This window comes from Gorilla gorilla, chromosome 18 (assembly GCF_029281585.2).
Source record: "Gorilla gorilla gorilla isolate KB3781 chromosome 18, NHGRI_mGorGor1-v2.1_pri, whole genome shotgun sequence".
NCBI classification, from domain to species: Eukaryota; Metazoa; Chordata; class Mammalia; order Primates; family Hominidae; genus Gorilla; species Gorilla gorilla.
Genome location: NC_073242.2, coordinates 104,378,849 through 104,406,451, shown reverse-complemented (window position 1 = coordinate 104,406,451; position 27,603 = coordinate 104,378,849). Strand labels below are relative to the sequence as shown.

Here is a 27,603-nt window from a genome sequence, read left to right as displayed (position 1 = left end):
CAGTCCCTCTGTGGAGTAGTTCTTGCCTGGTGACCACCAAGGTAGCAGCTGATTAGCCTCCTTCTAGCTCTCCGAATTGTCACCTCCATGTATGAGTTACTAAGTCTGTAGTGACTGAAACGATTGCAGAAAATAGTACTGCTGGAGCCAAAAGGCACGACAGGATTGTTTATTCAACTTAGATAAAATAACAAAAATTGTTCCTATGGACTAAAGATAGAAATGACACTTTTGTCATTTAATCTTTCAGTATGTCTACCAGTTGGGTGAAATTTCAGTTTATACCAGGTCGCTACACCAGCATCAAAGGCTTTCTTGTATTTTGGGGGCAGTGAGATAGACTCACACCTGAACTTCTGAAAAAACACCTTCCTTCCTATATCATTCACTCTGAACTACAGCCAAATTTAAAAAAGAGGGAGGCATGTTCTCAGCTCTTCTCTGCCTTTTTCTAAAACCCGTAGTTTGCTTTTCTGAAGCCAGTTATTTAGATAGAAAACTTATACTGAAAATTAACAAAGCAGCTTCTGAACACAGAAAACAACAGGCTTGTCAGTTTCAAATTTGCTGCCACTGAAGCTTGAAACTTCTATGACTGGCTTTGACTTGGCCTCCTCCAAAGGACCGAGGAGAGGATTCATGGTTAATCTGTTTGTACCTTGCCTTTGTATGAACACATAAATGTCATGATTTCAAAACTATGATTTTTTCAAATGTTAATATAAATTTTAGAACAAAGAAGATACATTAATAAAGGCTTTAGAATTTTATATAATAATAAATGTTGTCAAAATGAAAGGGCAGATTTCCAAAAGTAAAGATATAAATGATTTACATCATCTGAAGAAAAAGACTGTGGCTGCCAACAAAGGAACTTAATTGCGGACATGTGCCACAGTATTAGTACTTTTATGCTTTTCTCTTGGTAGCTGTATCATTTATTATTTATTATTTCATTTATTATTTCCTGCTTTTAACCAGTTAATTTGAGTAATTCTAATATTCCTTTTTCCTTTATCTAGTGAGGTAGATTACAGAAGACAGCAGAAGGATTGAAATAGAGAATGGTTTATAGCAGAGATAAAAACTGAGTTCTCGCCTACTATTTAGAGATTAGTGTTAGCATCTGTTGTTGGTTTTTTTTTTTTTTTGTGGGGGCTGTTGTTGTTAAAGGACACGGAATATGGGGAAGAAAAATACTGCCTATCAAACTTCTAAAAACGGATCAAGGCATTGGCAGTAGATTTTAGGCAGATGTTTTTCTACCATAATAAAGTTAACAAAAAATTATTGTAAGTTCATTTATAGGATAATTTATTACTCATATGCCAAGCCTGTGTATTAATAACTTTTTAAACCAAAATGAGCTTATTTTCTCATAATGTGCAGGTGTGTAGTTCACCTCACTTTAATTAATGTTTGGTAACTAACCATGCAGTCTTCGTTGTCAAATATTTATATGCATTTCAGTTATAAACTCCAATGCACTAAAAGCTCAGAGACTCCGAGGAACTCCTGAAATACCCTTATTTGAAAAAAGTATTTATCTGAAAGTTACAATGAATGGAAACATCTAGTAGAGAAGTATTGTTTTTTTTTCTTTTGGTGTTGTTGTTGAGACGGAGTCTCACTCTGTCGCCCAGGCTGGAGTGCAGTGGCACAATCTCAGCTCACTGCAAGTTCCGCCTCCCAGGTTCATGCCATTCTCCTGCCTCAGCCTCCTGAGTGCCTGGGACTACAGGTGCCCGCCACCATGCCCGGCTAATTTTTTGTATTTTTAGTAGAGACGGGGTTTCACAGTGTTAGCCAGGATGGTCTCTATCTCCTGACCTTGTGATCCACCCGCCTCAGCCTCCCAAAGTGCTGGGATTACAGGCGTGAGCCACCGTGCCCAGCCAGAAGTATTGTTATGACCTAATGCCAGTGTAGTTACATTTAGTCACACGTTGCTTATCGATGAGGATACAATGAGAATACCAGGACACGTTCTGAGAAATGTGTTGTTAGGCAGGTTGATCACTGTGTGAGTATCATAGAGTATAGCCTACTACACACCTAGGCTATGTAGTATAGCCTATTGCTCCTAGGCTACAAACCTGTACAGCATGTGGCTATGCTGAAATACTGGAGACATTTATAACACAATTATAGTATTTGTGTATATAAGTACATATAAACATAGGAAAGTTACAGTAAAAAACACAGTGTTCCATAGCTGAGGGTGGTGGTGTGTGCCTCTAGTCCCAGCTGCTCGGGAGGCTGAGTCAGGAGGATCACTTGAGCCCAGGAGCTTGGGACTGCAGTGAGCTATGATCCCTCCACTGCACTCCAGCCTGGGCAACAGAGCAAGACCCTGTCTCTTAAAAAAATAAATAAAAATGAAAGTTAAACAACAACAACAAACAAGTTTTAGGAGTTTTATAGACTCCACCCACTCACCCAGATTAACCCCATAAATAAATAATGGACTGTTAGCTAGACACTTTATGTTCTACAACTCAAATGAGTTAGTTAACTCCTATGAGCCTCTGTTCATTCATGTCCGCAGTAGATATCAGGGCTGTGTCCTTTCTTCATATGTGTGTTAGGAGATAACACGAAAGCTTTCATGGAAACACTTGGAAATTAAGGTGCTATAGACAAATCCTTTAATTAAAATAGAAAAAAATACATTCTTTGGTTGATTTGAAATTTTGTCTGAAGTAGATGTTACGCTACTTGGTTTTAGGAATCTTTTTTTTTTTTTTTTTTTTTTTTGCCTGAGACGGAGTTCACTCTTGTTGTCTATGCTGGAGTGCAGTGGCACTAACTCAGCTCACTGCAACCTCCGCCTCCCAGGTTCAAGCAATTCTCTCGCCTCAGCTTCCTGAGTAGCTGGGGTTATAGGTACGTGTCACCACACCCACCTAATTTTTGAATTTTTAGTAGAGACAGGGTTTCACCACTTTGGCCAGGCTGGTCTCGAACTCCTGACCTCAGATGATCCACCCGCCTCGGCCTCCCAAAGTGCTGGGATTACAGGCATGAGCCACCACGCCTGGCCAGAATCTTTTTATTATATGCAGATTATTTCATATATAGGTATTTTATTATAACAAGATTTTAATTGCGTGTGTATAAATGATAGCACTATATATATGTATATAATGTATATATATAAAATATGTATATATATATATATACACTTTTTTTTTTTTTTTGAGACGGAGCCTTGCACTGCCCCCCCAGGCTGGAGTGCAATGGTGCAATCTCGGCTCCCTGCAACCTCTACCTCCTGGGTTCAAGCGATTCTCCTTCCTCAGCTTCCAGAATAGCTGGGATTACAGGTGCACACCACCACATCCAGCTGATATTTTGTATTTTTAGTAGAGACAGGGTTTCACTGTGTTGGCCAGACTGGTCTTGAACTCTTGACCTCGTCATCCGCCCACCTTGGCCTCCCAAAGTGCTGGGATTACAGGCGTTGAGCCATCGTGCCGGGCTAATAGCACTATATTTTAAGATGCTTTGGTTTGCTATATTAGTCGTTATACCTTAAATTGTTGAAGCATATCTTATAAGTATAGATTAGGACTCTTGAATAGAAAATATTTAGGGGAACTATCTCATATTTTGCATGAATGAATGTTTGTGGTTGCTCTGGGGATGATGAAGTGTACAATTAAAGATAATTGGATGGTTTTTAAGAAAACTCTCAGAAGCGTTTTGTGTAAACAGTGGTAATCTTGTTAAATCCCATTAAGATAAATCCAAAACATCAACGTGAGTATTAAACAACAGATTCTACATATTGGGATGTTTGTGGACACCACAGAGTAGGGAAAGGAGAAAGAAAGTCTCTAACTTCTTAGTGGATTGTGTGGTTTGTTGGTTTTTAACTTGACTGAAAGCACTGTTGGCCAGGCGCGGTGGCTCACGCCTGTAATCCCAGCACTTTGGGAGGCCGAGGCGGGCGGATCATGAGGTCAGGAGATCGAGACCATCCTGGCTAACATGGTGAAACCCCATCTCTATTAAAAACACAAAAAATTAGCTGGACGTGGTGGCGGGCACCTGTGGTCCCAGCTACTCAGGAGGCTGAGGCAGGAGAATAGAGTGAACCTGGGAGGGGGAGCGTGCAGTGAGCCGAGATAGCGCCACTGCAGTCCAGCCTGGGTGAAAGAGCGAGACTCCGTCTCAAAAAAAAAAAAAAATAGCAAGCACTGTTATTTGAGAAATGCCTGGTTTTTAGAGACAAATGAACAGAGATTTCAGCAGTGTAATTTCAGTCTTGACATGAACTATGACCAGAACTTTGAGCCAATGTGGTTTTTTTTGTTTTGTTTTTTTTTACGGAGTTTCTGTCTTGTCGCCCAGGCTGGAGTGCAGTGGCACAATCTCGGCTCACTGCAACCTCCGCCTCCCGGGTTCAAGTGATTCTCCTGCCTCAGCCTCCTGAGTAGCTGGGATTATAGGCGCACACCACCATGCTTGGCTAATTTTTTGTATTTTTAGTATTTTTAGTACAGATGGGCCTTCACCATGTTGGCCAGGCTGGTCTCGAACTCCTGACCTCAGGTGATCCACCTGCCTCGGCCTTCCAAAGTGCTGAAATTACAGGCATGAGCCACCGTGCCTGGCCCTGTTGTGTTTCTTATGAATTTTTGACATTTTAAATTTTTAAAAATTCAGGTTCTTATTTCTAGTGCTAACTAAACTATAATACTTAAACTTTCCAGGATCTCTGTTTCCATTTGTAGCATGCAAGTATTATATTCTAACTGAAGATTATTGAGAGCATTTTCTTTAACTTCCACAATGTGGTTGGTTCTTACTTGATTTCTCGGTAGAACATTAATAAGTCAACTTTATGATGGGGTTTTATTACTTTGTGTGTGTGTGTGTGTGTGTGTGTGTAGCCAAATGTTGTTTATTTGAAACCCATGTGGTAAAAGTTTTAAAATATTAATATCCTCGCTATTTTAGGATGCACATTCACAAGGTGAGGTGGTATCATGCTTGGAGAAAGGCCTGGTGAAAGAAGCAGAAGAAAGAGAACCCAAGATTCAAGTTTCTGAACTCTGCAAGAAAGCCATTCTCCGGGTGGCTGAGCTGTCATCGGATGACTTTCACTTAGACCGGCATTTATATTTTGCTTGCCGAGATGATCGGGAGCGTTTTTGTGAAAATGTGAGTCAGCTCAGAAACTGTTCTTTTCTTCCTTTTATTTTTACACATATATAATTTTGTTTTAATTAATTTAGTTGTGTTGTTTTTTGAGAGATTGAGTCTTGCTATGTTGCCCAGGCTGGTCACGAACTTCTGACCTGAAGCAGTGCTCCAGCTCAGCCTCCCCAATTTTTGAGACAGGGTCTTGCTGTGGTGCCCAGGCTGGAGTGCAGTGGTGTGATCATGGCTCACTGCAGCCTCCAACTTCTGGGTTCAAGCGATTCTTCTGCCTCAGCCTCCCAAGTAGCTAAAACCATAAGCAAGCACCATCTTGCCTGGCCAATTTTTTAAAAAATTTTTTGTAGAGATGGGGCCTTGCTATATTGCCCGGACTGGTCTTGAACCCCTGGCCTGAGGTGATCTCCTCCCTCTGTCTCTGAAAGTACTAGGATTATAGGCACGAGCCACTGTGACTTAAATATTTTTTAGTACTCTATTCTAACGTAAAATAAGCCATCAAGAAACCTCACATGTAGAAAAGCCACAGAAATGGAAGAAGAAATTGGTCCCAGTATAGCAGAAAGTGGTAAATGGATGCTCAACCTTGATGATTGAACATTTGATTAACAACTGGCTTCTAATGATCTGCACTTCGTATTTTTTCTGCTTTATCTCACTTCTCAATTTCAGTTCTTGGAAGTCTGTTTTATCTATAGGAATTTTATTTTACCCAGGATCTTATTTACATCTATTCAGTGGCTAAAACTTTGACGCATTATATATTTATGTGTTTTTGGCTAAGGTGAAGAAAACAGCAGGTGGCTAATCTTTAAAACCAAATCCTTGATTACCACCTGCTGACTCTATAGAACAGCCTTCTAACTCTTTAAATGGAATGGTCTCTCCATCCTTACAACAAAGTACTGAAAGTAACTTGTGTACACTTCCACTCTGCCTGCTGGTTTGCATTAACAGCTTTAACCATCAGAGCCACTGATGTAAGAGTTTCGTTAACTCTAGCATACACTTGTAAGAAAGAAGACTCAGAGGCCGGGTGCGGCGGCTCACGCCTGTAATCCCAGCACTTTGGGAGGCCGAGGCAGGCAGATCACTTGAGGTCAGGAGTTCGAGACCAGCCTGACCAATATGGTGAAACCCCATCTCTACTAAAAGTAAAAAAATTAGTTGGGCAGGGTGGCGGGGGCCTGTAATCCCAGCTACTTGGGGCTCTGAGGCAGGAGAATTGCTTGAACCCAGGAGGCAGAGGTTGCACCGAGCTAAGATTGTGCCACTGCACTCCAGCCTGGGCAACAGAGCAAGACTGACTCTATCTCAAAAAAAAAAAAAAAAAAAAAAAAAAGACTCAGACTCTAACACTTCTCTTGGTTCCCTAATTAACAAAATACATCTGAGAACAAATGACAAACTCCAAATATCATGGGAATATTTTTTTCGTCTTTACTGCAGTCACTGTTTTTGTTAAAAGCCTATTAAATTTTATAAATGGAAGAGCTGTTTGTCCAAAGGTATCTACGATTATAATCATTTAATAGAAAGTTCTATATGAGATTGTGGATAATGTTCAGCATAACTATTTAGCTAAAGTAATAATAATGTGTATGTTCCATCTTATAGACACAAGCTGGTGAGGGCAGAGTGTATAAGTGCCTCTTTAACCATAAATTTGAAGAATCCATGAGTGAAAAGGTAAGTATTATTTTGAAACTAATGAATGTTTTATTTGTTTTTTAAAAGCTTTCTCAGCCAGACACGGTGGCTCACGCCTGTAATCCCAGCACTTTGGGAGGCTGAGGCAGGTGGACCACGAGGTCAGGAGTTCAAGACCAGCCTGGCCAAGATGGTGAAACGCCGTCTCTACTAAAAATACAAAAATTAGTCGGACGTGGTGGCAGGCGCCTGTAATCCCAGCTACTCGGGAGGCTGAAGCAGGAGAATCACTTGAACCCAGGAGGTGGAGGTTGCAGTGAGCTGAGATCGCACCACTGCACTCCAGCCTGGGCGACAGAGTGAGACTCTGTCTCAAAAAAAAGCTTTCTCAATTTCTCTCAAACAATATTTCTTATAATCTTATACCAAAACGTAAATGACTGTTAAAGCTCACCCCTTTCAGAGGTGAGGTACTTGGGTTTTAAGCATATTTGGCTGAAACCAAGAAAATGAAACCCTGATTGTGATATCTAGATAGTGAGAAGCCAAGTAGGGTTCTCACTGTGGTGGTTTTTTTAGGTGTTTTTGTTTTGTTTTGTTTTGTTTTTGTTTTTTTTGAGTGGAGTCTTTCTCTGTCACCCAGGCTGGGGTGCAGTGGCATGATTCGGCTCACTGTAGCCTCTGCCTCCCGGGTTCAAGCAAGTCTCCTGCCTCAGCCTCCCTAGTAGCTATGACTACAGGCACCTGCCAACACGCCCAGCTAATTTTTGTATTTTTAGTAGAGACGGGGTTTCACCATGTTGGCCAAGCTGCTCTCAAACTCCTGACCTCAGGTGATCCACCCGCCTCTCACTGTGGTTTTATATAAAATCCTCAGTGTGATTTTATATAAAATTCTCAGATATTTGTTTGGGGAGTAAAATCAGAGAATTTTATATAAAACCACACTAAGGCCAGCCCTGCCTCCTCAAGAAGTTTAGGTTAACCAAATCAATGTGCTTTCTAGGCAATTAGTTATTTAATTTTTCAGCAGCTATATCATTAAGCATCCTCTTTTAGTTCTTTGTCCCTGAATGAATGCAAGAATAGTTGATGGCTTTTGAAATAATTAATTTTGCTATCTTGTCATTTACTTTCCTGTGTAGCTGAAGAAATGTTTCTCATTTCCTTTTTCTTGTATCATTTGAACAATCTTATTCAAATCTTATTATTCAGATGATACAGAATAATTGAATAATTGTATTTTAAAGCATTGAACAGAATATCCCAAATGTTATGTTAGTTGCCAGTTTGATGCTAGTGAAATTTATGTTAGGGGTATTGTTAAAGTGGAAAAGAATGCTGTGTGTCAAGTTAACATATTGGGATCTATGAGATATTTACATGTTTTGGACAGCTGCTATTGCAGCAACAACTAGCAAGTGACTACAGAATTTCTAGGTTCCCCACCCACTTACCCCTGTCTCATGCCACAGTAGCTTAGCTCAATTGTGAAAATTTTAACCAAACTTAAAGATAGATATGTTGGTAATAACTGCAGTTGTTGACATGTACTTGGCTGAGTCGCTATGCTCATCTTAGTGGTACACGTCAACAGTAAAGTTACATGAGTGGTCTCACGGCTGTTGCTGTACTCTTTCCTCAGTGTCGAGAAGCACTTACAACCCGCCAAAAGCTGATTGCCCAGGATTATAAAGTCAGTTATTCATTGGCCAAATCCTGTAAAAGTGACTTGAAGAAATACCGGTGCAATGTGGAAAACCTTCCGCGATCGCGTGAAGCCAGGCTCTCCTACTTGTTAATGTGCCTGGAGTCAGCTGTACACAGAGGTAGCATTCTTTTTTTTTTTTTTAAATTATCATTTCTGTTCCTTTTTGGATTCACACTCTAGAGCTTTATATATATAAACGTTAGTTTCCTCCCATATTTGCTTTTTTGAGTATTTTTCTTTTTTTTTTCTTTTTTTTTTTCTTGAGACGGAGTCTCTCGCTCTGTCGCCCAGGCTGGAGTACAGTGGCGCAATCTCGGCTCACTGCAAGCTCCGCCTTCCGGGTTCACGCCATTCTCCTGCCTCAGCCTCCCAAGTAGCTGGGACTACAGGCGCCCGCCACTGCGCCCGGCTAATTCTTGTATTTTTAGTAGAGATGGGGTTTCACCATGTTGGTCAGGCTGGTCTCAAACTCCCAAACTTAGGTGATCTGCCCATCTCGGCCTCCCAAAGTGCTTGGATTATAGGTGTGAGCCACTGCACCTAGCAATTTTTTTTTTTTTTTAATAGAGATGAGGTTTTGCCACGTTGGCATGCCGGGTCTCAAAACTCCTGCCCTCAAGTGATCCTCCCACCTTAGCTCCCAGAGTGCTAGGATTACAGGCGTGAGCCACTGTGCCCAGCTGAATAGTTTTTTCTTTTCTTTTCTTTTTTTTTTTTTTTTTTGAGACAGAGTCTCGCTGTGTCACCAGGCTGTAGTGCAGTGGCGCAATCTCAGCTCACTGCTACCTCCGACTCCCTAGTTCAGCCTCTGGAATAGCTGGGATTACAGGCACGCACCACTATGCCCAGCTAATTTTTGTATTTTTAGTAGAGATGGGATTTCACCATGTTGGCCATGATAGTCTCTATCTCCTGACCTCGTGATCTGCCTGCCTCGGCCTCCCAAAGTGCTGGGATTACAGGTGTGAGCCACTGCGCCTGGCCTAGTTTTCGTTTTTGAAATACACATTGTGCAACATTTTGAGGAGACTCAGGGTAGCGTGATGTAGCACATGGGTCAGACTTGGCTTCAAATTTTGGCTTTATCACTAAACAAACTGTCTGGGTGACCAGTTTTTGTTTTGTTTTAATCTTTTTATTTTAAGTTTTCCCGGCCAGGCGCGGTGGCTCACGCTTGTAATCCCAGCACTTTGGGAGGCCGAGGTAGGAAGATCACGAGGTCAGGAGATCGAGACCACGGTGAAACCCCGTCTCTACTGAAAATACAAAAAAATTAGCCGGGCGTGGTGGCAGGCGCCTATAGTCCCAGCTACTCGGAGAGGCTGAGGCAGGAGGATGGTGTGAACCCGAGAGGCGGAGCTTGCAGTGAGCCGAGATCGCGCCACTGCACTCCAGCCTGGGTGACACAGTGAGACTCTGTCCCCCCAAAAAAAAAAAAAAAAAAAAAGTTTTCCCCATTGGCATTTACAGCTCAAAGAAGTTGGGGGAGCTTATAGTGAATATCTTAAATGTAGTCTTTTCCAAAAGCTTTAATTGTGTAGGCCAGTGGAGATTGTTCTTTGGCTTTCATTTTTACCCTAATAGTTATCTTATTGATAAGATTTCCATGGGCAAAGCATTTGCATTATTAGTGCAGTAGTATAAAACCTGTTTCATGCAGAACAGTGACAGGAGAAGCCTGAATATCTGGAGTCTAAGCCTATTTTATGCTGCTAAAGCTTTTGCTAATTCGAAACTTTTCAGATGTTAGCATGTCTGATAGGTATATTGTATTACAGATAGAAATATGTACTTTTAATAGGTGGTGATTTCTGATGCTAATACATAGCATCACCCTTCGTAATGTTATGACTTACATCCTAACTTAGGGCGACAAGTCAGCAGTGAGTGCCAGGGGGAGATGTTGGATTACCGACGCATGTTGATGGAAGACTTTTCTCTGAGCCCTGAGATCATCCTAAGCTGTCGGGGGGAGATTGAACACCATTGTTCTGGATTACATCGAAAAGGGCGGACCCTACACTGTTTGATGAAAGTAGTTCGAGGGGAGAAGGGGAACCTTGGAATGAACTGCCAGCAGGCGGTAAGGAGACATTGCTATTGCCATTTTGAATGTCACATTTATCAGCTGAAGAGCCTCTTCCTGATGCTGTCCCACCTTGCTTTATATGGATCATCTGTGGTATCACATTGAACATTAGGTACTAATGATCAGAGACTGAACGTTGCTTCTTCAGGCATATCTTAGTAAGAATGTGACATTTGCTACAGAGCAAAAGTTTGAGCTCATAATCAATAAAAAGAATTGTCTTCTTAGATAGATAGAATGCATTATTTGCTAGAGTTCCTAAAGAAAGTGCAGCTTGCTAGACTGGATTTCCTAAACTCAGAATCAAGGCAAACCAGGTTCCAGTCAATGACGACAGGCCCTCTACCAAGAGAGAATTTGCCTGTTGTAATAGATTTGATTGAGTTGAGGCTGAAAAAGAGTTGATATGAATTGAAATTTTTTCTAAGTTTCTAAATTTTTTCTGTTACTAATTTACCGCATGGCATGAATTCCTGGCCTGAAGGATCAAGAGAGCATGTCATTTTTGAAATCACACTATCTTTTCTTCATATACTAGGGCAACTATGCATGGAAGAGCCATTTTCTTTTTAATTTAATTTAATGTTAAGTTCCAGGATACATGTGCAGGTTTGTTACATGGGTAAACGTGTGCCATGGTGGGAGTCCTTTTTCTATCACTAAACCTCACAGTTAGCATACTTTGCTTGGGGAGATAAAGTTCTTCTTGATCTAGCGTTTATAAACAGTTGAATAACTGTAGGTCAGGTACAAAACACAAGTTAATGTATTAGAGATTTAGTACATCCCTTTCATTCCTGTTGTCCATGTTGATTACTTTTTACTGGATAGGAGTCTTAGAGCAACTTAACATACCATGTGCACCAGTGTGCCCTGTGCAGTGAACTTTCCTTTAGGGAGCACAAGAGATAGTTTCGCTTTATATCCTAGAATAGTAGAAACTTGAGGCTCTCCTCCTTCAGTGTAACTTTAGAAAGCCACAATCAGTCTATTATTTTATAGTTGGCATTTTTATTAAAAACTGGATATCAACTCGAATTTTATTTTCCTGATAATCGTGTAAAATCAGATTTTTACAGTCTGAAACAAAACTTTGCAGTCTGAAACACAGCAGTTTTATAGAATTTGGATGTGGAGTAAAATTATATCTTAGCTTTAGTTACTCACCTTGACCCAGAGTAGACACCAGTGCATGTGTGCACGTGTGTCTGTGTGTGTGTGTGTGTGCGCACGCATGCGTGTCTATGCATCCCATGGTGGGAAAACAGACAAATGTAACTTCTTTAAAATACCAACCTGGGCAGGAGGGAAGGCTTCTGGAATCTGCTGTTTGATTTTGCCACAGTGTTGTTTCTAAGGTGCAGTTGTTGCTGGTGACTTCCTTGGGGAACCTCTGTGCCAGTGTGGGTCCTGGGACCCAGACCAAAAATGAATCAGGAGACAGCCTATATTTGCACTTCATCCTTAAAGCAGCACAGAAAGGTTGTTGTGGCAGGGGTTAGGAATGAACCTACCTTTTTTTTTTCGAGACAGAGTCTCACTCTTGTTGCCCAGGCTGGAGTGTAATGGCTCAATCTCTGCTCATTGCAGCATCCACCTCCCGGGTTCAAATGATTCTCCTGCCTCAACCTCCTGAGTAGCTGGGATTACAGTTGCCCACCACCACACCCAGCTAATTTTTGTATTTTTAGTAGAGATGGGGTTTCATCATGTTGGCTAGGCTGGTCTCAAACTCTGGACCTCAGGTGATCTTCCCGCCTCAGCCTCCCAAAGTGCTGGGATTACAGGTGTAAGCCACCATGCCCGGCCTAAACCTGTCTTTCTACTGAGGCTACACTTGTAGTAAGGGATACAGAAAAAAGAAAATAGACTGATTTGACTTTATTTCGAGGCACCTAATTCACACCCAGGGCTTTTTAAAATGTAGCTTGTTGAAAGAACTAGTGACTCAGCTTGAAAGATACATAAGTACTTCCCACATCACCCTTTGTGTCCAGAAGAAAAGTACTTTCCAAATGTAGAGTGGCTTCAAGTAGTGAAACATATGGTTTTGCCCATATTAAATTTAGCCAAGTGGGGCTGGGCATGGTGGCTCACACCTATAATCCCAGAACTTTGGGAGGCCAAGGCAGGCAGATCACTTGAGGTCAGGAGTTCATGACCAGCCTGGCCAACATGGTGAAACCCAGTCTCTATGAAAAATACGAAATTAGCCGGGCGTGGTGGCACGCACCTGTAGTCCCAGCTACTTGGGAGGCTGAGGTAGGAGAATCACTTGAACCTGGGAAGCAGAGGTTGCAGTAAGCTGAGATCACACTACTGCACTCCAGCCTGGGCAATAGAGCAAGACTCCACCTCAAAAAATAAAAAATTAAAACATTAAAATAAAATTTTAAAAAAATTTAGCCAAGTAGGAAAGAAGCGCTTTATTTTTATTTTTATGGACCCAGGGTTTTTAGCTTTTGCCCACAAAAATTGAAGGCCTAAATGATCCAAAGGGAGAAAAATGTCCTTAGTGTTCTACTACAGTAGCCATCCCCAGTCAAATTGATGAATGTTTTAAAGTAATTCATTTTGGGGGAGTTTATTTTTATTTCTTTTTTGTTGTTTTGTTTTTTAAGTGATGGGGTCTCGCCGTGTTGCCCAGGCTGTTCTCAAACTACTGGGCTCAAGCAGTCTGCCCGTTTTGGCCTCCCAAACTGCTGGGATTACAGGCATGAGCCACTGTTCCTGGCCCCTTTTTTCTTTCTTTTTCAAATTTTTCTTCCTAATACAGCAGACTTCCATACCTGTCTGTGGTTGACCATTAGTTTTCCCTGTTCTCTGCTTGGTGATTGATTTAGTGATTTCTCAACAGGTAGTAAGCTGTAAAGCGTAAGGATAATTATCATCTTGTTGAGTACTTACTCTCCCAAATGCACCATAATCATGAACTGTGAAATTCTCTTCGTTCATGGCTGAGTAAGCGTGGGCCCAGGCTCTCCTAGGCCAAAGATAACTGCCAGTCTTATTCTCTAGTCATCTCTCTGAAGCATTTTCCCAGGTTTTCCTAAGCATGCCAGGGGCTGGAATAGGTGTATAATCATGTAGCAATTCACATTTTCAGTGTTTATTTCCCACGCTACTGTCACTAAATTCCAGAGTGGCAATGATCCCTGGAGCTGTTAGCCCACTAGGCTCTAGAGGGCATTCATTTTCGCCTGTAAATGCTTGCAGTCTAGTGCATGTATTGTTTCTTGACGTTTGCCTGTCAGTCATGGATATTTAACTGATAGAGTTCTTGCAGAGACTTGCAGACTCCCATGTTGCTTCCAACTTTTCTCAGAAAAAGATGTAAATGCTTTGGTCTTTGTCAACAAATGTCATAAGTAACATTGGTAATCATTCGATAGTAATTTTCCCACCAGCTAACCACAGCATTTTGTAGGTTTCCCAAATTGCCACCAACAATTTTTGGTATAAATAACTTCTATCCTAGAATATTGGAAATCTTTCATGTTTCTCTCTTCTGGATTACCAGCTTCTTTCAGGATAATAGAAGTTTGTGGTTTTTTCCTTTATTTCCTTTTGATTATGGTTCTCTGATAAATTTGTGATCTAACCTATGATCCCACAGGTGCTCCAGTGAAGGCCCTGTGGGATCATAGGTTAGATGTATAAGGATCAGAGGACAAATCAGTGACACAACAGGGTTCCAGTTTTTTAACTTGGCAAAAGGGAATGCAAACCAGTAAGGATTATGGTTTTCAAATTTGCTTTCTATTATTAAGGAGTTCTACCCCAGGTCTGGGTGTGGTGGCTTATGCCTGTAATCCCAGCACTTTGGGAGTTCGAGGTGGGCGGATCACTTGAGTTCAAGACCAGCCTGGCCAACGTGGCGAAACCTCATCCCCGCTAAAAATACAAAAGTTAGCCGGGAGTGGTGGCACATGCCCATAGTCCCAGCTGCTTAGGAGGCTGAGGCAGGAGAATCACTTGAACCCGGGAAGTGGAGGTTGCAGTGAGCAGAGATCATGCCACTGCACTCCAGCCTGGGTGACAGAGCGAAACTCTGTCTCGGGGAGAAAAAAAAAAGATTTCTACCCCAAAACACCATCTGCTACTTATCTGTAGTAATAATCATCTTTCATGTCTATAAAATGCTTTGCAGTTTACCTAATATTCTCCCATATATTATTATTTCTTACAATTTTCTGCAGTTAAAGAAACTAAAACTTAGAGGTAATCAATTTGTCCATGTTCTCAAAGCTAATCTGTCAGAGCCAGAACTATTAATAGAACTCAGTTCTTTTGATTTTAATTTAGAGCTTTTTCATCTATGCCCCAAGTGCTTTAAAGGCAGGAAAAAAAATGTGAAGTACCTATTCTCCTGTCTTTCCTTTGTTCCATGACAAGATGGAAAAGTAAATGATAAAGAATATAGTCTCATTTCCAGCTGCATAATGACAAGTATTTTTCTATGTACTTAGAATGAGCAAGCTCTGGTTTACCTCTTGGTTATAGAAAAATAGTTGAGGAAAATGGGAAATTATAAATACCATAATCCTGTTTTTTGTAATTGATATTTCTGCAAGTTAAATGAAATTGCACATCTGCTTTTAATAAAGCACAGCACACTTGACTTAATACCAGTGTCTTTGCAGCAAAATTCAAATTCTAGATTCTTAGGACCCAATTAGGTCTCTTAAGTGAAAATGTTCTTTATTTACTCTTTTCCACTTAAATCTGGCTTTGCTGGGTGCACCAGGTTTAGTAATCTGATTAACAAGTAGGCAGATAAAAGCAAAGAGGCAGCCTTCATATTCATGTTGTAAAGACCTCCAGGGATTACTGAGAACATAGATAAGCAGTCCCCATCAATGACTCAAACAGAAAAACCTGCAGTCAAGGTAGAGAAACCAGTTGGAAAAGTATTTGGCAAATGCTCTTGAGCTTGGCTAGTGACAACTGTAGACAACTTTATTGGAGTACATTGTGGTAAATAGGACTGAGCAACTGAATGTATGAAGACACTGCTCTTACCTAGCACCTAAGTGACTTTCTTTCTTCCTTCTTAATTTATTTTAATTCAGCTTCAAACACTGATTCAGGAGACTGACCCTGGTGCAGATTACCGCATTGATCGAGCTTTGAATGAAGCTTGTGAATCTGTAATCCAGACAGCCTGCAAACATATAAGATCTGGAGACCCGATGTAAGTTATCTTCTCCATGGTATTTATCCATATTGTATTTCATTTGGCAGCACAGGGAACATTCCTTCAAATGACTTTTGGGTGGTTTGACATCTTAACTGAAATTTTGTTGAACAAGTTGAATATACACCAACTTTTATTAAAACTAGTATTGGAATTAAAACCTAGGATCTGCCTCATCCATGATATAGAGACACCTAGACCCAATATTGTGATGGTGTTTACGGACAATGACTGAGCATATATGGACCTATATATTAGGTTACTGAATAATTTTATATCACGATCAAATTAAAATGAAAGAGAGAAACACTGAGGATAGGTGGTACATACTTTGGCACTCTGTACTTTTCATCCTAGTTGTATATTGACTCATTGTATACATTGACTACCTGGTAATCATCAGAAAATACTTGAAACAGAAAATAGAAATAGAAAACAAAATGTGGTAGTTGAAGGGAGTAGTAATGGACAAAATGAATACTAAAGTTGCAACCAAGATCTAGAAAAGCTGAATAAATGCTATATTAAAGTATTCTCATTCTTTAGTTTTATTTTTTATGATGTAAAAACAGCTCTTAAACCATGGCCGGATGCAGTAGCTCATGCCTGTAATTGTAGTGCTTTGGGAGGCCGAGGTGAGAGGATCACTTGAAGCTACGAGTTTGAAACAAGCCTGGGCAATATAGCAAGGCAACATAAAAGTTTTTAAAATCAGCTGGCGTGGTGGTGCATGCCTGTAGTCCCATCTCCTTGGGAGGTTGATGTGGGAAGATTGCTTGAGCCCAGGAGTTCAAGGTTACAGTGAGTTATGATCATACCACTGCACTCCAGCCCAGATGACAGAGCAAAACCCTGTCTCAGAAAACCAAACCAAGCCAGGCGTGGTGGCTCACACCTGTAATCCCAGCACCTTGGGAGGCTGAGGCTGGCAGATCACGTGAGGTCCAGAGTTCGAGATGAGCCTCTAACCAACATGGAGAAACCCCGTCTCTACTAAAAATACAATTTATTTTTATTTTTATTTTAGACAGAATCTTGCTCTGTAGCCCAGGCTGGAGTGCAGTGGCGCAATCTCACTTAGTGCTGCCTCCGCCTCCCGGATCCCAGTTCAAGCAATTCTTCTGGCTCAGCCTCCCGAGTAGCTGGGATTGCAGGCACATGACACCATGCCCAGCTAATTTTTGTGTTTTTAGTAGAGACAGGGTTTTACCATGTTGGTTAGTCTGGTCTTGAACTCCTGACCTCATGACCCACCCGCCTCGGCCTCCCAAAGTGTTGGGATTACAGGTGTGAGCCACCACGCCTGGCCAAAAATACAAAATTAGTGGGGTGTTGGTGGCGCATACCTGTAATCCCAGTTACTTGGGAGGCTGAGGCAGGTGAAGCCAAGATCGTGCCATTGCATTCCAGCCTGGGCAACGAGGAAAACTCGATCTCAAAAAAAAAACAAAAACAAAAACAAAAAAAACCAGTTACAAGTAAGAGCAGCTTTCCCATTCTGCAAAAATCTTTATAGCCTGCAGTATAGTCCATGTTTATCTCATGCTGCTATGCAAGAACTCCTGCTGTTCATGCTGTGCTAGAGAATTAGAAAATCATATTCTTCCTCAAAGCTTTCTGTGTGGTTAAACTAATTAAGAATATTTACAGTGTAAAAATAACCACATCAAGCAAAGAGGGGGCAGGGGAGAGGGAAGAAGGAAGAACTGCTACAGATGAAAATACATTTAAGATACTTATCAGTTAACCTTTTCTGGATCCTGATTTGAACAAACTTGTAAAAAAAAAAAGATAATTGAAAGTATCTGGGCCGGGCACGGTGGCTTACGCCTGTAATCCCAGCACTTTGGGAGGCCGAGGCGGGCAGATCACGAGGTCAGGAGATCGAGACCATCCTGGCTAACACAGTGAAACCCCATCTCTACTAAAAATACAAAAAAATTAGCCGGGCGTGGTGGTGGGTGCCTGTAGTCCCAGCTACTTGGGAGGCTGAGGCAGGAGAATGGTGTGAACCTGGGAGGCGGAGCTTGCGTGAGTCAAGATTGCGCCACTGCACTCCAGCCTGGGCGACAGAGCGAGACTCCATCTCAAAAAAAAAAAAAGAAAAGAAAAGAAAGGAAAATATTTGAAAACTAACAGGGTATTACATGATAGTAAAGCTTTTAAAATAATTGCTTAGTGGTGTGATAATGGTATTAAGTCCTTATATTTTAAAGAAACATGCTGAAATATTTACAAATGAAATGATGGAGTATCTGGGATTTTGCTTTAAAATATCAGCAAAGAGGCCTAGAGTTAAAACAGACTTGGCCATAGATTGATAAAGTTATGGGGAGGGAAGGTGGCTGTTACATTATTCTCTACTTCTTTGTGTGTTGGAAAGTTTTCATAACCAGTTAAAAATACAGCAGCTGCACACTGCCCTTGTGCATGCATAGTCTTCAGTGCTGAGTGGCTCTGAAGTTGATCGAAGGTATAACCACTGTCAGGTTCAGTTAATTTGAGTGATTCTCAGAAAAATAAATCTGATTGCCCTAAGAAAATAACTAAAAGCCGCCTTCTACAGACCAGGGAAATATTATATTGACATAGAGTTCTGAACACTTCTCTCTTGTTACAATTTTACACATTTTATGGCTAGGATCTTGTCGTGCCTGATGGAACATTTATACACAGAGAAGATGGTAGAAGACTGTGAACACCGTCTCTTAGAGCTGCAGTATTTCATCTCCCGGGATTGGAAGTGAGTATTTTGAAGCCAAAGTAAATGTATTGCCTCAGCCTCTTCTCCTGTGTAGTCATAATTACTTGTATTTATTAAAATAATCAGTAGGAAACTCTTTTTGTTCGGTTCTGGGACAGCTAACACACTCCAATCCCCTGAAAAACTATTCTTTATCACTTTCAGAACATTATCTAAAAGCAGAGTCAGCCCACTACCAGCCTGTACCACACATCCTTGTTCACCACGACTTTGGAAGTCAGGGTCAAAATGTTTCTAATACTACAAAGATCTGTCTAGTAAGAAGTATGGCACCTGTGGGGGTGGCAAAAGCGCCTTCAGATATGTCTCTAAGAAGATAATAGTGCAGTTGTATTTTTATTGATTTGCAGTGGATATGGTAATTGGCTTTTATTTATTTATTGAGAGTTACTGAATTAAGTCTGTCTTAAGGGGTTTTTGTCAATAAGTGACAACTTGATTCTCTGATTTCCCTCTCATTCTGTTAACAAAAAGCGGCGGGGGTGGGAGGATGAACTAGGAGAAGGATCCGTATTACAGCCAGAATCATTGAGTTCATTGGCTGTCATTCCCCTCCTCTTTCCGCATCTTGCTTTCTCTCCCCACCTCCAAAGCAGCCAGTGCTGGATCCGACTGCTTCTCTAGCTTTTCAAGTTCAGTGGCTTCTCCATTCGGTTGTTAAGCCACCATGGTGTGGTAGTTAATTTTTTTTGGTGATTAATATATATTTTGGCCAGGCACAGTGGCTCACACATATAATCCCAGCAGTTCGGGAGGCCTAGGCAGGAGGATAGCTTGAGGCCAGGAGTTTAAGGCCAGCCTGGTCAACATAGCAAGACCTTGTCTCTTTAAAAACTAAAAAAAAATCAGCCAGGTATGGTAGCGTGCACCTGTAGTCCTAGCTACTTGAGAGGCTGAAGCAGGAGATTCACTTGAACCGGGCGCGGTGGCTCACGCCTGTAATCCCAGCACTTTGGGAGTCCGAGGTGGGAGGATAACAAGGGCAGGAGTTCGAGACCATCCTGGCTAACACGGTGAAACCCCATCTCTACTAAAAATACAAAAAAAATTAGCCAGGCGTAGGTGGTGCATGCCTGTAGTCCCAGCTATTCGGGAGGCTGAGGCAGGAGAATGGCGTAAAACCCGGGAGTCAGAGGTTGCAGTGAGCCGATATCGCGCCACTGCCCTCCAGCCTGGGAGACAGAGCGAGACTCCGTCTCAAAAGAAAAAGGAGATTCACTTGAGCCCAGGAGCTGTAGGTTACAATGAGCTGTGATCATGCCACTGCATGTTAACAGTGAGACCCTATCTCAAAAAACGTGTGTGTGTGCATGTGTTTTGCCCACACACTTTTTCTAGAAAGAGGTTACTTAAAGATTCAATATATTCTTATTTCTATTCCTTCAGATTAGCTCTGGAAAGGACTACAGAAAGCTGGGCTGTAATTTCCCTTTGCTTACTCAGGCCATCTCAACCTAAATAGTCTACTGAGTGTATTGCCTTAATCAAAATCACGTTTTCTCCTCTTTAATTCCTTCCCCCATAATAAAAAAAGTGCTGCATAGTTACTCATTAAATATTAGTTCTTAATAGTTACTCATTAACTATTAGCTTTTTTCTCCCATTAACTAGCCATCTACCAAAGTTGACAATATAATATGGACAGAATTAAGCATGCCCTGGTCTGATTTGGAGAAGAAGCAGGCTCATTGTCTAATCCACTGTCTCCAGATTCAGAGTTAAATGTCAAGTCTCATAAATTGATAAGCACACTCAAGTGACCAAAAAGATAACCACCTTACCTGGCACAGGAAGAAGAGAGAAAATTGAATAGGAGACTATTTATCTTGCCATTTCCTGATCTTACTGAATCTAATACATTACATAGGATTGAACTTCATTCCTACTTAGAAAAAGGTATTTAGTAAAAAGTATTAAGTAAAAAGTTGTGAATTGCCTGGTGGTGGCTGCAACCCTAGTTTTCTGTTTTCACCCAGGGCATGTGAGTGCTAAGTCTATTAAAATGTTAGGTATCTAACAAAGCCAAGATATCTTTGAGAGAGACTTTAAATCTTCTGTAGAAGGTTAACAAACTTCTATAGAAGGTTATTCTCCTGCCTAGGCCTCCCACAGTGCTGACTACTGTGTGTTCATTAAGAACAGAATTCACGGCTGGGTGCGGTGCCTTATGCCTGTAATCCCAGCACTTTGAGAGGCCAAGGCAGGCTGATTGCTTGAGCTCAGGAGTTTGAGACCTGCCTGGACAATATGGTGAGACTCTGTCTCTACCAAAAATATCAAAAAAGAGCCTGGTGTGTGCCTGTTGCCTCAACTGCTTGGGAGGCTGAGGTGGGAGGATTGCCTTCAAGCCCCGGGGGACGGAGGTTCCAGTGAGCCAAGATAGCACCACTGCACTCCAGCCTGGGTGACAGATTGAGAGATCCCGTGTCAAAAAAAAAACAACAAAAGAACAAAATTCAGAAATATACTTTTACATATCTTCTGTCTCCACGCCCCTGGAAGTGATTATCAATGAGTATACAAGCAAACACCTCATAAAAACCCTGAGCCTGTGTTAGAAGGAAATGTCTATTAATTAGTGGTTATCTTCTAACTCTTAACCTTATAGGCTGGACCCTGTCCTGTACCGCAAGTGCCAGGGAGACGCTTCTCGTCTTTGCCACACCCACGGTTGGAATGAGACCAGTGAATTTATGCCTCAGGGAGCTGTGTTCTCTTGTTTATACAGACACGCCTACCGCACTGAGGAACAGGGAAGGAGGGTATGCAGTGAATATCGACTTCATTTCTTCTTATTGTCATTTGTTTTTTAAATTGTTTGCTGTATATTCTTCTGATTTCAGTCATCTTAGGAAAACTTTTTAGACTATTTTTTGGTGAGAAGATTGCTGCACTTCTAGAAACTTCTTCCTTCCATGAGTGCACTTAGAGTTGCCCTACCAGCTTCTATCATCTGATTTTATGTTTTTAACAAAGTGGGTGGGGGAAGATTTCCAGATTTTTTTTTTAATTCCCAAAATCTGAATCACAAATGGACAGTTAAATTCTGCTGTCCTAACTTTATTTAGGTTTAAGGATCCATTAGAAGCTTTTAGCCAGGCTACAAATGGATTTTAGGCTTCTCCTCTTGGCAGCTGAACACATTCGCATTGTCTGCCCATGGACTGGTTGGAGCAGAAACCTCCATACCTCAGTCTCTTGGTATTTGTCTGCCCCAACTGCTGCTTTTTGTTGGGATGTTTGTGTGTGCTGGGGTCTCGGCAGCATCAGTTGCTTCCCGGTGCGCACTGACATGCACTTGTTCTCCACGATGGCTTTCTCTACCTTCTGAGATGCTCCATTATCAGTCCTGCCTTTGTTCCGGAGAGTTGAGATGGTATCACTTCTCATCCATCCTTAGAAATACCCCTTCTGAGCTTAATGCAAAAGCCTGGCTATCTCAAATCCAGAATGAGGGGACTCAGAAGGAAATGGCATACATCAGTTGCTGCACCCTAACCCAGTGTTCATACTGCTGTGTGAGAAAACTTGGGAATTTTTTTTTTTTTTTTTTTTCTCCATATAATGAGCCTCTCATTAACCGTGAGGGCTCCCAAATCCCGGCATCTTTCTGGTCACTATAGTGACTAGGGGGTAGGAGGTTTCTTCTCTTTTAAATAAGAAAGAGTTGGAGTCTGTGGTGCTAGTTTTCTTTTCTTTTTTTTTTTTTTTAATTGAGGTGAAATTCACATAACATAAAGTTAACCTTTTTTTTTTTTTTTTTTTTTTTGACACAAAGCCTCACTCTTGAATGTGTCTCACTGCACACCAGGCTGGAGTGCAGTGGTGTGATCTTGGCTCACTGCAACCTCTTCCTCCTGGCTCAAGTGATTCTCCTGCCTCAGCCTCCCGAGTAGCTGGGATTACAGGTGCCTGCCGTCATGCCTGGCTTTTTTTTTTTTTTGGATTTTTAATAGAGACGGGGTTTCACCAGGTTGGCCAGGTTGGTCTTGAACTCCTGACCTCAGGTGATCCGCCCACCTGGGCCTCCCAAAGTGCTGGGATTAGAGATGTGAGCCACTGTGCCTGGCCAAAATAACCCTTTTTTTTTTTTTTGAGACGGAGTTTCACTCTTGTTGGCCCAGGCTGGAGTGCAATGGTGCGATCTCGGCTCACCACAATCTCCGCCTCCTGCCTCACCCTCCAGATTAGCTGGGATTACAGGCATGCGCCACTATGCCCGGCTAATTTTTGTATTTTTAGTAGAGATGGGGTTTCTCCATATTGGTCGGGCTGGTCTCGAACTCCAGACCTCAGGTGATCTGCCCGCCTCAGCCTCCCAAAGAGCTGGGATTACAGGTGTGAGCCACCGCTCCTGGTCTTAACCATTTTAAAGAGAAAAATTCAGTGACATTTAGTACATTTACAGTGTTGTGTGGTCATCATGTCTGTCTAGTTTCAAAACACTCCATGACTCCAAAAGGAAACCCTGTGTTCATTAAACAGTTACTTTCCATCCCTCCTGCCCCGGGTATGCTGGCTTTTTTTTCTTTTTTTGCAAGAGAGACTAACCGTATCTGTCAGTAACAGCTTTGTCATGGCCCTTGGAAAAATACTAGTTTTCACCTGCTTTACCCTCTGCTAATTCTTCATAGCTCATCTAGAAGAGTCCAGTCCTATCTCATAATGTTATATCTACATTTTCCTGCTTTTTCTGATTTAGGTCAATTTGAACTCATTTCTCCTGAGTCAAGTGTATATTATGCTCTCTTGAATTGGATCTGACCTTCTACATGGCGTTCATAGACTGACACATTAGTTTTGCTAAGCAAAACAACAAACACAAAACTTTCCAACTAACCTAGTCTGAATGAAGCCAGTTCACTTTTATCAGGATACTCTCATAAAAGAATGTTGTTTATATAGTATATTAGAAACTGCTGAATATGTATAATCGCATTGCTAAAGATATGGGCTTTTCGAAGCCTCTTGCACATTTTATTTATTTATTTATTTTTATTTTTTTTATTTTTTTTGAGATGGAGTTTCACTCTTGTTGCCCAGGCTGGAGTGCAATGGTGCAATCTCAGCTCACCACAATGTCCGCCTCCCGGGTTCAAGCGACTCTTCTCCCTCAGCCTCCCGAGTAGCTAGGATTACAGGCATGTGCCACCATGCCTGGCTAATTTTGTGTGTTTAGTAGAGACAGGGTTTCTCCATGTAGGTCAGGCTGGTCTCAAACTCCCGACCTCAGGTGATCCGCCCGCCTCGACCTCCCAAAGTGCTGGGATTACATGCGTGAGCCACCGCACCTGGCCGCAACATTTAATTTTTATTCTGGAAGATATTTGAGGTATAAAATTTGGGAGATAAAATACAGGGTTATTTGTTAGTTTCCTCATAGCAGGTTTATCTCATATCTTTGTGTTTTTGTTTTGTTACCTTTCAAGTATTTAGCTCATTTTTTCTCATGCAGCTCTCACGGGAGTGCCGAGCTGAAGTCCAAAGGATCCTACACCAGCGTGCCATGGATGTCAAGCTGGATCCTGCCCTCCAGGATAAGTGCCTGATTGATCTGGGAAAATGGTGCAGTGAGAAAACAGAGACTGGACAGGTAGGTGACATCGCTTTCTGTTTGTCTTACAATAATGATGATGTTAATGTTTAACATTTTATGCAGAGTACAAACACCATAAAATCCATCTCTCTTTACCTTACAGATGTGATTTGTTGTATTGTTCAATATTTTCTCTGGAAGAAATTCTCAGGAAAATTTTCTCTCTGGTCTTTGTATCAGGAATAGTTGGCAGCGAGTTTGTGTTTGCATTATGGTTATTGTATTTTGTAATTGATTATTTTCCCTCTTCCTGTTGCTTATTAAAACTTCTAGAGCCAATGGTATGGCCTGCGTCTTACAGGTATATAAGATTTCATGGTAGGCATTTTTGTAGAAAGCTTACTACTGGCTCCATTTCACATCCTCTTTCCTTTTTGTTTCTCATCTTTATTCATTTTACTCATTTTTAATTCATTTTCTCCATTAAGTCCTTTTGAGATAAGCAGGGTGTAAATCTGTGCATATGTGAGTACTGGTCTGCATGAATAGTGGGCATGCCCTAGAACAGTCCCAAAAAACATGTAGAAATGGAATTTTTTCTCACCTGGTTGACAAATTGAAGCTCAGAGAAGTTAAGTGTATACATTCCCTTACCTAAAATTCAGTTGGGTTCATTATATAGCCTCTCCATCTAGGAAGCAGAGGGAAGGAGCAGCCCCCAAGAATTCCCTGAGTGCTGTGATTGGCTCCTTAGGATTGTGTCCCAGTTTAAGGGAAAGAAGGAAAGATGCATGACTGCAGGTCATGTGGGAAGCTAGCTGTCTTCCATCTGAATGCAGGATACTCAGCAGTAGGAATACTGCATGTTTAAAGCCACATAAATACTCAAGGAGTGAACTCAGGTTTCTGGGTTCCATTTGTACCACTACAAAACCCCCTCTGGAAGTACAGTATGAAAAAGTCACAGGTACAGGAATTGGACATTTTAAAGGAGAAACGTGATTGCCTACTCAGGTCTGTTGAGCATAGGACTATCATGTTCAGCAGTCTGTTTCCTGAGCCTGCTACAGTTCTGTTGGGTATATTGTTAGAAAATGCTTATAGTTCAGCTTTCTGTTGCCTCTGTCCAATGAAACAAGGGATATGGTGATTTGGAATCCCAGAAAATAGTTTCCTTTAGAACCCCGAGTAAAGTAAACTTTAGAAAGCTGCACTACATTGCAGCCCGTCATGGAGAAGCTAAACTTAAGAATTCTTTTTTTTTTTTTATTTTGAGACAGTTTCGCTTTGTCACCCATGCTGGAGTGCAGTGGCACAATCTCGGCTCACTGCAACCTCTGCCTCCCGGGTTCAAGCAATTCTTGTACCCCAGACTCCTTAGTAACTGGGATCACAGGCACCTGCCACCACACCCACCTGATTTTTTGTATTTTAGTAGAGACAGGGTTTCACCATGTTACCCATGCTGGTCTCAAACTCCTGAGCTCAGGCAATCCACCTGTCTCGGCCTCCCAAAGTGCTAGGATTACAGGTGTGAGCCACTGAGACCAGCCAGGATTCTATTAATAGGATCTTTCTCTTAGCCGTTTATTTTACTCCCAAAAGTTTGGGGTATTTTCCTTTAGCTTTTTTATTTCTTCTTCTTCCATTCTGGCTGTTGTATAATTCCTACAACTCCTCTCTTCCCCTCACATTCTAATTCTGAAACAGAGAGATTCTTGCAGAATAGTAAGTTAAACTTGATCCTTTAACAGAGCACTTTGCTAAGAAATAGCTGTTGATATGTTTTGTGAAAGTGAGCTGATATTATACTTGAAACCTCTAAACCTGTAAACCTCTAGAAGGAATAGTAATAGACTAATGCTACAGATAGCTCCAGCTCGGTTGCCAAAGCCCACACAAGATAGCTTTTAAGTACCCAAACCCTAGTGTGTTCACTTGTTTTTCTTCAGAGGACCCTTTTGATGTATACTGGAGTTAGAATCCCAGATCTGACTTGCAGGAGCTATCAGTTGTATCCTGTGTTCCAGACCCCTGGTTCCCAATTACTTTGCCAATAAAGAGTCTTAAAATAATCTGTGCTCTTCACTGTGAATTTGTCTGATGATCATTATTAAAGTGCATATTTAAAATGAGAGGTGACAAATTATCAAAGCACAGATTGAAAATAGAATCAAGGCCTGATAAGGTTTTTAGACTTTGAGGACACTTGAAGATTGATTCTCCTTGCACTTGTAGATTTGGTCTTCTGAGGGATTTGCACAGCTCTTTTTTTTTTTTTTTTTTTTTTTTTTTTGAGATGGAGTTTCACTCTTGTTGCCCAGGCTGCAGTGCAGTGGCACGATCCTGGCTTACTGCAGCCTCCCCCTCCTGGGTTCAAGCAATTCTCCTGCCTTAGCCTCCTGAGTTGCTGGGATTACAGGCACCCACCACCACACCCGGGTAATTTTTGTATTTTTAGTAGGGATGGGGTTTCACTGTGTTGGCCAGGCTGGTCTCGAACTCCTGACCCCAGGTGATCTTCCCACTTCAGCCTCCCAAAGTGCTGGGATCAAAGGTGTGAGCCATCGTGCCCAGCCTTTGCATGGCTCTTGTGCCCACTTGGCCCTCATAACCAACCTGCTACATGAAGTAATTATCTTTTCAACAATCTTAGTCTGGGGAATTAAACAAAGCTTTTGTGTCCTGTTCGGTGAGGTAATTTTAAAAAGAAGAGAAAGGAGGACCACTGAAAAGGGAAGTGTCATGACGCTGATATCTCCCCTTCCCTTGTTCATGTATGTGACTGATAAATGCCAGTGGCTTGCCTTTATATTTGCAGGAGCTGGAGTGCCTCCAGGACCATCTGGATGACTTGGTGGTGGAGTGTAGAGATATAGTTGGCAACCTCACTGAGTTAGAATCAGAGGTAAGTGGTATGCAGCTTACTCATTGGAGGAGAGTGGCTGCCAGCATCCTGGCCTTTTGTGTTCGATTCTACTGTTTCTAGACTCCTGAGAGTGCAGATTTTCTGTCAATGAAAAGAAACCTGATCAAATTTTCCATATTTGCTTTATAAAGAAGTATATTGTGTTGCTTTGTGAGCTCCTTCCCTCATTTCTCTAGAACAACACTCTATACAGCCCTTTGGTTTTCTTCATAAATTAGATTTATCATAGTCATTAGACTTGCCTCTGTTTCTCCCTTAAGATAGCAGCTGTACAGCCGGGAGCGGTGGCTCACGCCTTGAATCCCAGCACTTTGAGAGGCCGAGTCAGGCGGATCTCGAGGTCAGGAGTTCGAGACCAGCTTGCCAAATATAGTGAAACCCCATCTCTACTAAAAATACAAAAATTAGCTGGGTGTGGTGAAACACGCCTGTAGTGCCACGTACTTGGGAGGCTGAGGCAGGAGAATCACTTGAACCCGGGAGGCGGAGGTTGCAGTAAGCCTAGATTGCGCCACTGTACTCCAGCCTGGGCAACAGAGTGGGAGACTGTGTTTAAAAAAA

General features: G+C 41.7%; 1 protein-coding gene across 1 annotated transcript in view; it reads left to right on the top strand.

Annotated features, from left to right (window-relative positions):
• LOC115933368 (Golgi apparatus protein 1-like) overlaps nt 1-27,117 on the top strand; it is a 56,657-nt gene extending 29,540 nt beyond the window's left edge. Inside the window, exons 4-12 of the mRNA XM_055366523.2 lie at nt 4,966-5,169; nt 6,784-6,855; nt 8,462-8,645; nt 10,396-10,610; nt 15,689-15,810; nt 18,455-18,556; nt 21,186-21,339; nt 24,033-24,170; nt 26,935-27,117. Coding sequence (XP_055222498.1) covers nt 4,966-5,169; nt 6,784-6,855; nt 8,462-8,645; nt 10,396-10,610; nt 15,689-15,810; nt 18,455-18,556; nt 21,186-21,339; nt 24,033-24,170; nt 26,935-27,102 — 1,359 coding nt within the window. The 3' untranslated portion in view covers nt 27,103-27,117. The remainder of the gene's footprint in view (nt 1-4,965; nt 5,170-6,783; nt 6,856-8,461; nt 8,646-10,395; nt 10,611-15,688; nt 15,811-18,454; nt 18,557-21,185; nt 21,340-24,032; nt 24,171-26,934) is intronic.
• The last annotated feature ends 486 nt before the right edge of the window (nt 27,118-27,603 follow it).